The 13,973-nt window shown below is 41.1% G+C and overlaps 1 protein-coding gene across 3 annotated transcripts; it reads right to left on the bottom strand.

Moving 5' to 3' along the window:
* Positions 1–479: 479 nt before the first annotated feature.
* ankdd1a (ankyrin repeat and death domain containing 1A) lies at positions 480–13,247 on the bottom strand. 3 transcript variants are annotated; one of them, XM_028402286.1, is made up of 15 exons: positions 13,018–13,245; positions 12,514–12,617; positions 12,148–12,246; positions 6,236–6,334; positions 6,059–6,163; positions 5,863–5,961; positions 5,461–5,559; positions 4,608–4,706; positions 4,434–4,532; positions 3,793–3,891; positions 3,570–3,668; positions 3,379–3,474; positions 2,960–3,158; positions 2,040–2,187; positions 480–1,955 (listed from the first exon to the last, which is right to left on the bottom strand). In XM_028402286.1, the coding sequence occupies exons 1-15, from the start codon at positions 13,049–13,051 to the stop codon at positions 1,886–1,888; spliced, it is 1,548 nt and encodes a 515-aa protein (XP_028258087.1). In that variant the 5' UTR covers positions 13,052–13,245; the 3' UTR covers positions 480–1,885. The 3 variants fall into 3 exon arrangements, with proteins under 3 accessions (XP_028258087.1, XP_028258088.1, XP_028258089.1); XM_028402287.1 differs by having other exon boundaries at positions 2,056–2,187; positions 13,018–13,244; XM_028402288.1 differs by lacking the exon at positions 12,514–12,617 and having other exon boundaries at positions 13,018–13,247.
* Between the last annotated feature and the right edge of the window lie 726 nt (positions 13,248–13,973).

The following is a 13,973-nucleotide window of genomic DNA, read 5'->3' as shown; positions in this document are numbered from 1 at the left end:
GAATCATACCCCTAGGCCAACAAGCCATCATCCATTCCTCTGTCCATCCAACTGTCAGACAGATGGACTCAAAACAACCCCAAACAACTCCCCTCTATGGTCTCATAATAATAACACAACCTTTAACAGCAGATAACATATATTAAAAAGTAAGCACAGAAAAACAGAAAGAACGGTGACACCTAAGACAAACTGAATGTTTTAAATGTATGCTGTAAATTCAGATCACTTGTTTTGATGTGTTCATCTGAATGCTAAGATGTTATTTTGTTTGCTGTGTAAAATGAAATAAATTATATAACAGCATACACATCTGTAATTCAAAATAATGTCATCGGTGACCGTTGGCCCTCTGAGACTTTATCAAATCTGGCCCTCCCCGAAAACTGTGAACCTGCTTTAGACCATGTTGGTGTGTAATAGTGATTCACTGTTTCAATCAGTGTACAGTAACATGGGTTTTATTGATCCTAAGAACATGCCATACACCAACGGTTTATTTAGAGGTCATTTTACAAACTGAATTTACATTAGTTCAGACATTATTACATTGATTGTGAAAAACAAATCTTTAGACAATCGTATCATCACATGAAGTGACACCATGTGACTTCACATATTTTTAATTCTCATGCAAATCAGTTCAAAGAGCATCCATGTTCGAATTCAGCAGTGCATTAGATTCCTCAGTGTATAAAATCACTGTCATACAAATCATTATAAAATGGCATCTTTACTATATTATATTTACTTCATGTTTCACAATCATCTTATAACTATGAACCCTGTTTGCACCAGTCGCAATATATAAAACAAATAAAAAAGCAAGGAAAGGAAACCCAAACATGGCTCAGTGTGTCGGCCACAGTGAGAGCATCAACATCACAACAAACGGATTAGAAACAAACTTCTCTGTTCAACTGGCACAACTGACACACACTTAATATACAGCTTAGTTTTTTAATGAGATAGACCTTATCACCATATCAATGTGCTTATTTCATCTGTGACTTTCAGCAGCACCTACTTTCTACCTTTTCAAAGTGGAAGGTGAGCTTCCCCTGGGGCTCCATACAGAAAAGATCAAAGAACAGAAATAAAGAAACTTTATCAAAGGGACAGCATGTAGAATGTTGCTGCTGTAATGATGAAGTGTTCAAAATTGCAGTTCCCCTCTGCAGCCTCTACAGGCTAGCTTGAAAAAGTGAGTCCCGTAGACCCGTATGGTGATATGCCTGACTTTACAGCAGAAATAACCATGTTTACAGCCTGGTCTCTATTAATAAGTTCCTTTTTGTGACTACTGTGCATAACTTATTTGTGCTAATTGTATGAAGAAATTTTGCAAATTCATGGCTGTGTCTGTTTGAGTGACAGGTGGTTGGCTCCTGCCCTGCCTGCCCACTCGCTCCTCCTCACAGTTTGCAGACTGTGGCGCTGCCAACATGACAATGGTTGTAACCTCCCACAGCTCTTCAATCTGTCCTTCAGAAAGTAAGCAAGTAAGCAAGTGAACTTTGGGGTGTCCACCTTTTTTCAAGCTTTGTCTAAAAGAAAGTCCACAGGCTTAAAATGATGCACTGCCTCATTACAGGTGCTTTGTCTTGACTTGTCTTTGTATCTTTTGTGTTATATTACAGTGGCTGATGAAAGATTTGCAGGGATTTGTTCAAATGTTGCCCTTTGTGTACTATACAGTGTGAGATATATCAGCAACACTGCATGTGTGAAAGAATTACTTTCCCTAACAGTACAATTTGCAGAGAACAAAATTCATATTATAAACTCTGCATTGTATATTGTATATTTACAGTGTTTTCTACTGGAGCCACATGGAGTTTGTGAAGTGATAACTTGAAGTTGTTAGGTCGTTACAGTCACTGACTCAGTGTATCACATTGCAGAGCACACTTTGGGAGAACTGGTCTCTGCATTTGCCTTCTGCCGGATGCACTCTGGATAACAACAAGGAAACAAGAAGTCAGGCAGAAGCACACAGGTAGCAAACCAGCTAGCGGAACAAACAGTGATGTACTCACTCTTTGACGGGCTCACCTGCCAAGTCAGTGCGTGAGATTTCCACAAGCCCCTCGTACAGGCCTTTGATGGGGTTCTCCCCCGCCAATAACATTCCATGAAGCCAGATTAACAACATGCGATGACCATGCTCCTTGAAGCTTTTCATACCTACAAGTCCAATTTTTTTAGTGTGCACTTTCTCTCTCCTTCTGAGCCTGTTCATTTCTCTACCTCTTAGGAAGCTGCTGATCTGTAGTTCTACTGCCTACACACCCCTTGCTCACAGTTTCTTGTTTCTAAAAATGCATTGCTTCTTGTTTGAACATTCTCAGTCATCCAGGTCATATTCGTTGAGATGACTGAAGCAAGGCGTCTGGACTCATCCAAGCAGCTTCATCAGTTCTAACTGTTTGGTGGGAAAACATGGTTTATATGTGGTGGAGGACCTCAGCGGGTGGGACCTCAGTGGGTGGGACCTCAGTGGGTGGGTCCTTGACTCCTCTTTCAAACCTGTCCTCTCCGTCTAAGATGTGAACATTGTTCTCCTCAAAAGAGTGTCAGACCAACACAGGTAAGTATGGAGACAGTTAGATCTATTGTTCGTGACTTTTACACAGACCGCCCACTGAGGTCCTCCACCACATATGAACCATTTTTTTTCTCACCATAGTTAGAACTGATGAAGCTGCTTGGATGAGAAACGTCTTCAAGAAAACCCCACAAGTCCAGACGCCTTGCTTCAACCTTCTGAATACAGATGAAAATCTATACTGTCTGGAAATGATTTTTCTTACTATTGAGGAGCAGACTACATTTTGCCTGATTGAATTTTCATTCTATTAATGGACCAAAAGTATTGTAATCTCATTCATTTCTGAATTGATAGTAATACAATTACTTGACTGCTCTGAAACACTGTTTGAGTGTCACCACTGCTCACCTGTCCACTGGTGTTCTATAGCCCTTATATGAGCATCGCTGAATTCCCAGTGTTGAGCCAGAATCTTCCACTCTCCGCGGCAGAGGTGCTTGGTGGCCAGGTTCCACAGAACAGAGCGAAGATGCTGTGTCTCCAGCTGGTGGTCCTGCTTGAAGCTGAGGGTCTTCCCCACCCACAAGCCCTCCTCACATATGTGATCCTAAATACATCAGGGGAGCAGGTATAAATAAAATGTATGTATGCTGTTTTCTGTACAAAGTCCAGAAGAGGGAAAAACACTCTCTCAATCATATCAGTATGCAGTGTGAGCATGCATAACAGCTTCTCTGTACCCCTGCAATAGCAGGTTTCAGTAAAAGTATGGATATGTAAAAATGTACAATGACAACAAAATCCTCACAGACAGAGAAAAAACCCACCTTCTCCCATTTATAGAAACGGTCAGCTTTGATGATCATATCCACCAGGATCACATGATTCCCCCTTGCTGCCACTTCCAGACAAGTTTTCCCCTGCTGTATACACCATAGAGTCACCACAAACTGCATTTAACTGCATACATTGAGATAGAGAAAGTGATGTCCTGTTTAAAAGTGGAGTTGTGCTGCACCTTGTCAGCCAGATTGAGGTTGACACCAGATATCAGCATCATCTCAGCTAGATCCTGCAAGCCATGTTCTGCTGCTATGTGCATCGCAGTCTGCTGCCTCTGTGACCGATATGACACACACTTGTTAGTGCACCAATGAGAACTCACCATGAAATGTGTGTTTATTAAAACGGAAATTTTGTCGATTTTTTTGCATTTATGTTCAGTATAAGCTGGTACTCACACTGTCAGTGATGTCCAGATCACAGTCAGCATCTATAAGCAGATTAATTACCCCTTTATGATGATTGATCACTGCTAGGTGGAGCGGGGTGATGTGTTGCTGCACCAAAGAAGACGACATCAGGAACATTATCAGCTAATAAAAGCACCCACTATATAGAGTCTTCGGTGTTGTAGATAGCTGTGAGAGTGTCAAGTTTTATTCATTTGCTCTATGTTTAGTGATGTGTGAATTCAGAAATAGACCTACCTATCTTTACCTTTTCTGATATGATTTGCCTGTGGCCATAGTCTCACATGGTTAATGCAATGGAAATGGTAATTGTGCTGCTAATAGTGAAGGTGAGCTTGGCACTGGTGTTACTGGGTGAGATGAGACACTACTGACTGTCCCCTGAGCTGGAGTTGCCCCTTGCGCTAGGCAACAGCACTATGTTGCTGCACAAGGGACAGTAAAGACCCACATACATGTAGACCTAATTAGACATGCTTCCAGGCCTTCCAGGTCACAAAGAAGCAATTTAATTTGAAAGAATTCTGACTTTACTTTTTGTCAGTCACCTGTCATCCCATCTTCTGCAGGGATCATATTTTTAAAAAAAGCCATTTTCCCAACTGTTCATGGGAGCTGATATTACTAACATTGTTTACTGTGTCTACGTTGACTCCTGCCTCCAGCAGCAAGTTGGCCTCTCTGTTGAAGCCATGCTGAGCCACGTAATGGAGAGCCGTCATATTATTCTGCAGATGAAAGGGTCAGTGTATTACAATAATGCTCTGCAAACACCTGTCCTAATTACAAAAGGACAAGCTTACATTAGTGTGTGCATCAACATTACAGCCAGATGCCAGCAGGAGTTTGACACATTCGTAACGACCTCCATTAGCTGCCAGGTGCAACGCTGTGAGCCCATCCTACAACACAAGTAATTTCACTTATTTAAGTTCACAATTAAGTTCATAATTTCAGTTCTTCAAACATTTCCATGTTTTTCAAGCCCATAAACTCTATAGTGTTGCTAAAAATGTTGTATGCAGCACCCTGCATGGGTAATCCTTTATTGTAGGTTTCCACAATTGCAGGGCAAAAAGTCCAAGCAACTGTGTAGATAAAACAAAACTGTCTGTAGATAAAATGTTAGCAGAGATCATGCAACTGTATAAAAAAATCTAAAGGTGTACTCAGGAGCACAGACGCTGTTCATGCAGCTAGAGTAGCTGATAAAGAGAGGACATGGTTACAGAGGTGACCCTGATTTAGGCATCCTCTACAAGGAACCTGCTTGAAGCATAACATCTGAGCAATCAGCTTTTTATTGTATTGGACAGATAGATAAGTTGAAGACACATGCCAGTCGACTTGAAGGATAAGAGGATAAGAGTTTTATGAGGCAGGAGCTGAGGAGTCATAGGTATTTGGCCAAAATACAAAAAGCTTTGTCTATTGAACTGCAGACACTACTATCCCTATGGTGAAGCAACATGCTATGCAGACGATATAAGCAGTTACAGGGAGTGGTTAGAGGTTAGTAAATCTGTCAAAACAGACGTACATAGTATCTGATATAGAATGGTGCAATATTTTTTTAAAAGTAAAGGTAACACTGTAAAAATAGACACATACACTACCTCTGCCTCTGTTTGCGTGCAGGCCAGTCCAGATACTTACAATATTCCTTTCATCTATATCTACTCCAGTCTCCGCAATCTTCTGCAGGACGTCTGTGTGCCCTTGCTTTGCTGCAAGATGCATGGCTGTGTTCTCCTCCTGTAAGGAAGAAACCAATTCTAAGACAACTCCTTTTCAATATGCTAAAGATGTGAAACACAAGGTCCAATTGATACTAAGCAGTAGTAAAGATTCTGGCTCCCTCTATGACAGAAGCACAATACCACTGCTGTAAATAATAAATACTTGTATATAGTAGGAGTGCCCCCCATGAACAGCGTATGCATGTGTTATGCTATCATGTATGATGGCATGTGTACAGCCACACAAATATGAAATTGAACTGTACTATTTAGATGTTTGAATTCTTATTTTGTTTTTGTTATTCTGTGTGTGTCTCACCTTGTCCTTCAAACCATGTGTGCAACCCATTCCAATGAGATACTCAATCACTTCTAGCTGTCCGTGTTCAGCTGCTAGGTGGAGAGCCGTCTTCCCTGACTGGTCAGAGACATCAGCAGGTTACAAGAGCTACATTACATTACACAATGAGGAAAAAGCATGAGGATCAGTTCTTTTGTGCTTTATATAAAGTCACCTTGTCTGCTTTGTCCAGACAGAAGTCTTCAAGTTCCTCCATGATGAACTTCAGTACTTCGATGTGGCCTCGCTGAGCAGCACAGTGCAGTATACTTAGACCATCCTAACACACCAACACAGACTGTGAGGTATCAGTCAGACAGTGACCTTGTTTGCTAAATGGGGCAGCTCTTACTTTGTTTTCAGAGTTCAGTTTGGCCCCACAGGAGACCAGGGTCTGCAGCAGTTTTAGGTGTCCAAACCAGGACGTCAGAAGCAGAGCGTTCATGCCAAACTGTGGGAAAATAGTTCCAATTTAATTAAAGACAGCAGAGGTGAGGGCACAGTTTACAAAAGTAAACAGAATATAATTTGTGATATCAGATTTTTTCTGTCCATATGTTCAGTTTTACCCATGATATACTTGTGTGTCTCACCTTCACATCTTCTTTTTATCTATACATTTTATATAACTTTTTCTCAGGAACATAGAGATGTTAGAGGGGCAGGGGCCATACATAATTAAATGATTAAATGGGTGGTTGACATACAGTATAAGCCAGAAATTATTTTTATAAACTTAATATATCATCCCTGAAATTATTTTTTTGTGTTGTTATGACTCTTAATTTACCAAATATATATGTTCTTTTCGATTTTATGTTGAAAATATGCATTTTTCATCAATTTCCTGTACCACTGCCTTAAATTGTCATATGGTGTGATGTAAAGCTATTTCATATAAAGTGAAAATGGAGAACATGTTTTTTTTCTAACTCACTTCATCAAACATTTTAATCATGACTGATTTGACATTTAACATTTCCTTGTGAAAATTTGGTATATTTTGGGTTATTTTTCTAAATCATCATGCAAAGGGAGGACATCGCTCCTCAATCTTTCAAGATATTTTAATAAATTCTCTAAAACTTTGTAACAACTGTAAGACATATGACGGACAATATGCCAATAAAAAGTGTTTTATATACACAAATAGGGCTGCAATGATTAGTCAACTAATTAAAATTAGTTTAATTATTAATAAAATAAAATTTAGTAGTCGACGGGTCATGATGTGATGTCACCCCATGTAAGTCTTTGCTAAACAATGTCTCACCATTTGAAGCTCAGTGACACCACTGAATCATTTTCTGTGGGAGAATTTGAACATGTGCAACATAAAACATTGCCGTGGACCTGGATGCACTCAAAAAATTGACTGACCCAAGTGCTCTCATTTACTGCATTCTCTTTAAGCTCCGAAATGACATTAATTATTTTTGTTGTCTGAATAACGTTATTGACCCGTCCAGGGTGTACCCCGCCTCTCAAAGCTAGCTGGGATAGGCTCCAGCCCCCCGTGACCCTGCACTGCAGGACAAGCGGGTTAATAAAAGATGGATGGATGGAATAATGTTTTTTTTTCCCATAGTTTTTTTATTGGAATTTTTGAGAAGTACAAAACATAGAACCCTTTCAGAATTATTGCACAGTCAAACATAGAATCTCAATAAGTGATTCTTACATTCTCACACCTTACCCAGCCCAAGCTGTGTTAATTAACAGAGATTTATGTTTCCAAACAAAAAAGGATAAATAAATAAATAAATACAAATAACAAAACAAAACAAAACAAAAAAAAGGGGGGGATGTCCCTCTCAAATCCCATACACAATCAGTGTGAGGAGGAATGTGTAATATTTTAGGTTAGTTTAGGGAGTCTCTGGTGGTTGTAGGATTAGTGAGTCAACGTGCAAAGGAAGGGCTGCCAAAGTGCATCAAATTTGGACACCACACCTCGCTTCAGGTGTCTTAACCTTTCAAGCTTCAAGAACATTAGATCATCCCTAATGCAGACAGTATAAGAAGGTGGGTACTGAGATTTCCAGTGTTTTAAGATTAAACGCCGGGCAATAAGAAAAAGAAATGCAGCAAAGTCTGACTTAGAGTTAGGAATATATAGTGTCAGGTAGGACCCCAAATAAGGCGGCAACAGGGCATGGGTCTAGGTCTATCTGTAGCACGTCTGAAATAGAAGAAAATATAGAATTCCAGTAGGTATGTAAGGAGGGACATGTCCAGAACATATGTAAGAGTGTACCACGATAACGGCGACACCTGTCACAAAGTGGGACAGTGTTGGGGTACACACGGGATAGTTTAGATTTCGTCCAATATACACGATGTAGTAGCTTACACTGAATGACTGTGTGTCTGAATGTGCACATATTGACGATGAATGGACCCGACAGAGAATTAGTCCCCCAGACAGGCGTCAGGTCTCTACCTAAATCCTGGCACCAGAGAGCTAAAAGAGTCTCATCAGAGGGGAAGCAAAGAGATAGTACAACATTATAAACAACACCCCTCATCATCAGGAGTAACTTAAAAATTCTATCAGCAGGAATATCTGCTGGGATATGTGGAAAATCTATGTCTTTCTATAAAAATGTCTGACTTGCAAATACTCGAAAAAGTGAGATTGGGGGAGGTCAAACTTGTCAGATAGCTGTTCAAAGGTAGCAAAGACACCCTCTACAAATAAGTCCCTGACAGTACATATGCCCCTCTGGCGCCACAGCATAAAAGTGCCATCTTGCAATGAAGGAGGAAACAAAGGCTTATAGCTATCTGGCATACAAAGCGACGGCGTCTTGACCCCTAAATGCTTGCAGAGTTGCTTCCAGATACGTAAAGTGGATGTTACAAGTATGTTTTCCCAAATTTAAAGTTAGTTAGAATAGGGGAGCATGTAACTGAATCATATAATGTGGTGGGTGCACATGACAGGGCCTCCATCCGACACCAGGCAGGTGACGTATCCGGATTTGCTTGCATCCAGTGCATAACTATCTGCAAGTTGGCTGCCAAGTAAATAGTAAGTAAAATTAGGCAAGGCCATCCCCCCATCCCCCTTAGGCTTCTGCAAGACTGTCTTCCGTAGTTGTGGGACCTTTTTGTTCCAGATAAACTGTAAAATTACCGAATCTAAGCTATGAAAAGATTTTAGAATAAAGACTGAAATACACTGGAAAAAATAGAGGAATTCGGGGAGAACATTCATTTTGACTGAATTTATTCTACCTGCCAACGATAGAGGGAGGACCGACCAACGATTAAGATCACCTTTAGTCTGAGCAAGTAGTGTATTAAAGTTTAAGTCAAAAAGATCTTTATACTTTGGAGTAACTGCAATGCCAAGGTACCTAAAACCATCATTTGCCATTCTGAATGGAAGATGTGAAAGTAGATTCATACTGGCAGATTGTTAACAGGGAAGATTTCGCTCTTTTCAAGATTGAGTTTATATCCTGATATTGCACCAAAACAATCTAATGTCTTAAGGATGTTTGGCATAGACTCAAGTGGCTTAGAAACAAATAGAAGAAGATCGTCGGCATACAGAGACACTTTTTGTTGTATACCGTTGCGTGAGATTCCCTCGAAAGTCAGCAAAGCACGGAGCGCGATGGCCAGCAGTTCTATTGCCACTGCAAAAAGAAGAGGGGACAGGGGACAGCCCTGTCTGGTGCCCCTATGGAGAGAGAAGTAGTCAGAGAGATTGCCATTAGTGCGTACTGTGGACAGCGGAAAGGAGTAAAGGAGCCGTATCCAGGCTTTAAAGCCCTCACCTATACTAAATTCAGAAAGGCAATGAAAAAGATAGGTCCATTCAACTTCATCAAAACCCTTCTCAGCATCCATGGACACAACCACCTCATGACATTCAGATGAGCTGTTATCATAAATAACATTGAAAAGATGCCGTATATTAAAAAAAAGAGTGCCTGTTTTTAATAAAACCTGTTTGGTCTGGGTGTATGATGAAAGGGAGGACAGAGTCCAATCTGAGAGAAAGAGCTTTGAGCTTTGAGTAATGATATGGGGCCGTATGAGGAGCAAAGATTTGGATCTTTGTTTTTCTTAAGTATCAATGAGATAGGAGTTGCCGTAAAGAAGGGGGAAGAATACCAGATGGTAAAGATTCACCGAACATATCTAACAGCAGAGGCACAATTTTTGATGATTTGTGATTTTTTTCACCTTTTTAACTATAAGAGTGTTCCTTTCAATCAGACCAGTGTTTTTGTGTTTTTACCTTTACATGTTTCGACTGCTTCCTGCAGTCTTCCTCAGAAGGCTGTTCCCCTGCTACCTGGAGTAGTGGGAGAATGGTGCCACAACCTGCATAAAATCAGCTGGCAGACATGTCACCGGTAACATCACGTGACTTCTGAGGAAGACTGCAGGAAGCAGTCTGAAAGCAAGAGCGAGTTAAAACGCCAGGGAGAACGCAAATGAGGCTTCTCTGGGAAAGAAAGCACAAGGGACACAGGAGCATGGTCAGAGATAACTTCAGGATTATATGAGACCGAGCGTATATTGGAAAGAAATCATTTATCCACAGAAAGAAATCAATACGTGACAAAGAGTGATGTACTGGGGAGAAGAACGAACATTTTTTGGTTTTGAGGATATAGAAACCGCCATGGATCACTAACACCATATTCCTCCATCAAAGATCTGATCACATGAGCTGATTTTCAATTAAAATCACCACCTAAAATGAGGTGATGGGACTGAAGAAAAAAGGTGTCGTTATCCCAGTTTGGAGCATACACTGCCTAAAACCACAGGCATATTGTATAACCTGCCTGACACAAGGAATAACGTTATTTTAAACTAAAAGGAGAAGCCAGCGATATTGGGTGTATGATCCATAGTTATAGATTTTCAGTGGTGGAGGAAGTACTGAAGCTTGGTACTTAAAAGTACAAATACCCAGCAAAATACTCAAGTAAAAGTAGAAGTGCTACATCAACAATCCTACTTAAGTAAAAGTCTTAAGTACTTACTTTTAAATGTACTTAAAGTATTGAAAGTAAAAGTACTCATGCACCAAATATATATTATTGATTTCCATTGCAAAGGATATCTGAATAGGTTAAAATAATTAAAGAAATAATCCTTAATTAAAATGTGTAGTTCATTTACATTTTCAGTCCAGAAGCAGCTATGGACAGGTCTGTGTGTCATGAGGCAGGCTGTGGGCATCAAGTGAACAGAGAGGCTGCTGATAACAAACAGGCATTCAGTTTACTGTGTTCCTACTGTAGATGGTTATGATTAATGTTAACCAGACATTAATGGATGGATTTGTGATAGCAAACAGTAGCTAACTAGTTAGCTGTAATCAGGCCTTAAAAGTTTTGACCACTACTGGTGATGTCAGATTCATAGCTTTTTAAATAAAAATAAAAAAAGCACAACTTACTTTGTGACTGCAAGTCACTCCAAAGATGTTACTGTAACTTCCTGGTTGGATGAGGTCCTCCTCATCGTTAAAATGTCCAAATTCCATTCAAAATTATACACAATAGTGTCACACCATATGACATTTTTGATGTTTGGATCAAAACTCTAAGTCTAAATCTTAGTACGCCCATAACACACTGGATAGTATTTTACTATTTCTTGTCAGAGGACCAACATTTAAAAATATATTCTTAAAAATATTATTTTTTATCAGTATGTGACACACGGACAATCAGAATTGTGTTATTCGTCAACCACCCAAATAAGTAATGAAATAAATAAATATACCCTGAAGTGGCCTCTCACCCACTGAAAGCTGGGATAGGCTCCCTCCTATACAGGACCTCCGCCCATGGCCATGTACAGGACAAGCAGGTTCAGAAACTAGATGGATGAATGTCCCTGTTTTGACAGATCTCTGCTCCTGTAGATGAATTCAGTTTATAGGACAGCTCAATTCTGGTTTGAGCAGGTAAATATCTATGTTGCCATGTTTTAAGCTGTGTGCTTGAAGATGAACAACAGCTACATGGACCAATCAACATCCTATGAGAAAACACTAGGACCTCAGTGTTTGAATGCTGTGAGCTGGTTGAGCATGAACCTGCAGGATATTTTGCTGATGTTAGAAAATGTTTAGGCCTGAGAGTGTGGTTCTCATCAGTTTCACACTGTACCTCTGAATGCCTCACATGGTACTCTTCAAAATTAGACAGACATAAGATGAAATAACATCTGTACCTGTGTAAGAAGGTGTGCTGTTGTGTAAGTTAACTACAAACTTGTACTCACGCTATCACTCTCGTCAACGTCAGTGTCATGATCCAGTAGGAGACGCAGAGCCTGCTCATTCCCAGCTCCTGCTGCCCAGTGCAGGGCTTTACGGTCTATCTGTGCAGACAGGAGTCATAATTAGCCTACCACATACCAGCATTTGTTTAATGACACCTCAGCAATCAGAGACCCTGCAGCTGCCCAGCTGGCTCCTCTTTCACAGGTCAAGTCAGCCCTGTTTCCTCTGTTACTGTGTCAAATCAAAAAATGAAAACATTTTGTGCATGCTTGTGGGGACACTGGAGCAGTTCCTGGACAGTGGGAGGACTGTCTGCTGTACTGTCCCTACCTGCAGGAGCTCTGTCTGTTTATCAGGAGGCTTACTTTGCTTTTGGCTTTGACGTCCACACCCTTCTTGATTAGTTCCTGTATTTTTTCCGTGTCATTCCTCTTTGCAGCATCATGGAGATCCTTTTCAGACCACAGCACTGCCAGGAAACAAAGAATCGATGACGTCATGAACGTAATGTTCGTGACTGTAGAGGCAGACTGTAGACCACTGATGAATGCTCATGATATTGAAAACTAGCGAAACTCCCCGCTGAGCTCACAGACAGAGCCAGCTAATTGAAGTGTTTCCTCTGCAGGCTGTGGCTGCTTGTCACGGGACAGTGTGGCTTTTTTTCTCCTTCACTCTTTATGAATCAAAATCAACAATTAAACAGCAACCTATTCATATAAACAGTTTCACTTCGTCCTCGGAAGCTGTGTAAAAAACAGCTACATGCTGAAAGCAAGTTTATGAGGGAGGATATTCCCTCTGTGCCCGGACATCCTGCTGCTGGGAGGACAGGAGCTCCACGCTGACAACACGCTGTGGATACTCACAGACATCATCCTCCGACAGCGGCTCGCTCTCCATGTTCGGTGCATCAAAGGCCCAGCGCGCTGCCCACAGGACCCCGGCTCTGATTATCTCCTGCAAGTGAACGGAGGCTGGACGCTGCGATGAACAGTCTGATCTAAGCCACACAATATAACCAGAAACCACTTCCTGCAGGCTGCTTTAAAATACCTTCAAAATAAAACCAACAGCGCTCAAAGAGGAAGCATGACGAGTGTTGGCAACTTGGCGTCTCTCTCACTACATTTGGCGGCTTTTCAAAACTTTTTTTTATCAAAAGCTACTAGTGACTCTCTGGTGACGTTTGGAGCCGTTTGGAGCCCGACAAGCAGCGGCCGTGAGCTCCTCCCCCGCCTCAAAACACTCACAGCCGGTCAGTCTCTCTGTAGCTTCACGCAGCAGGTTCAGCTGCAGGCGGAGCAGAGAGACCCACAGCACTCTGCTCTGGTTACAGAGCGGGATGTAAATAATATATTTCAATGGCAAAAATAAAATAAAAAACCACAGACATCAGTACCGTTAGCATTACATAGCTTAGCATAGTCATAGAGTTAGTCTATCCAACTAGCATGTCATCAGCAACGGTGGCAAACAACACAAGTTCCCTGTCCGACGGTGGGAGTATGTGCGCACGTGTCTCTGTGTGTGTGTCTGTGCATGTGTCTCTGTGTGTGTCTGTGCATGTGTCTCTGTGTGTGTGTCTGTGCATGTGTCTGTGTGTACACGCATCGTGCCGTCTGCGCACAGAGGCACAGAGGCACGATGAATTGTAAACGCACAACCATGCAGACAGAAATGACATGCTGCAAATAAGATAAATAACATGAGCTGTTCAGTTTGTTTAATAAAGGACAAGAGACCTGTTCTATAGGAAAGGTTTTCTTAAATGGCTTCTGTTATGATCTGTTATGAAGCTCGGACGGCTTCTGGGTTCGGACCC

This window comes from Parambassis ranga, chromosome 3 (assembly GCF_900634625.1).
Source record: "Parambassis ranga chromosome 3, fParRan2.1, whole genome shotgun sequence".
In the NCBI taxonomy this organism is placed as follows: Eukaryota; Metazoa; Chordata; class Actinopteri; family Ambassidae; genus Parambassis; species Parambassis ranga.
The sequence above is the reverse complement of the archived record's forward strand: the minus strand, read 5'-3'. Positions and strand labels throughout refer to the sequence as shown.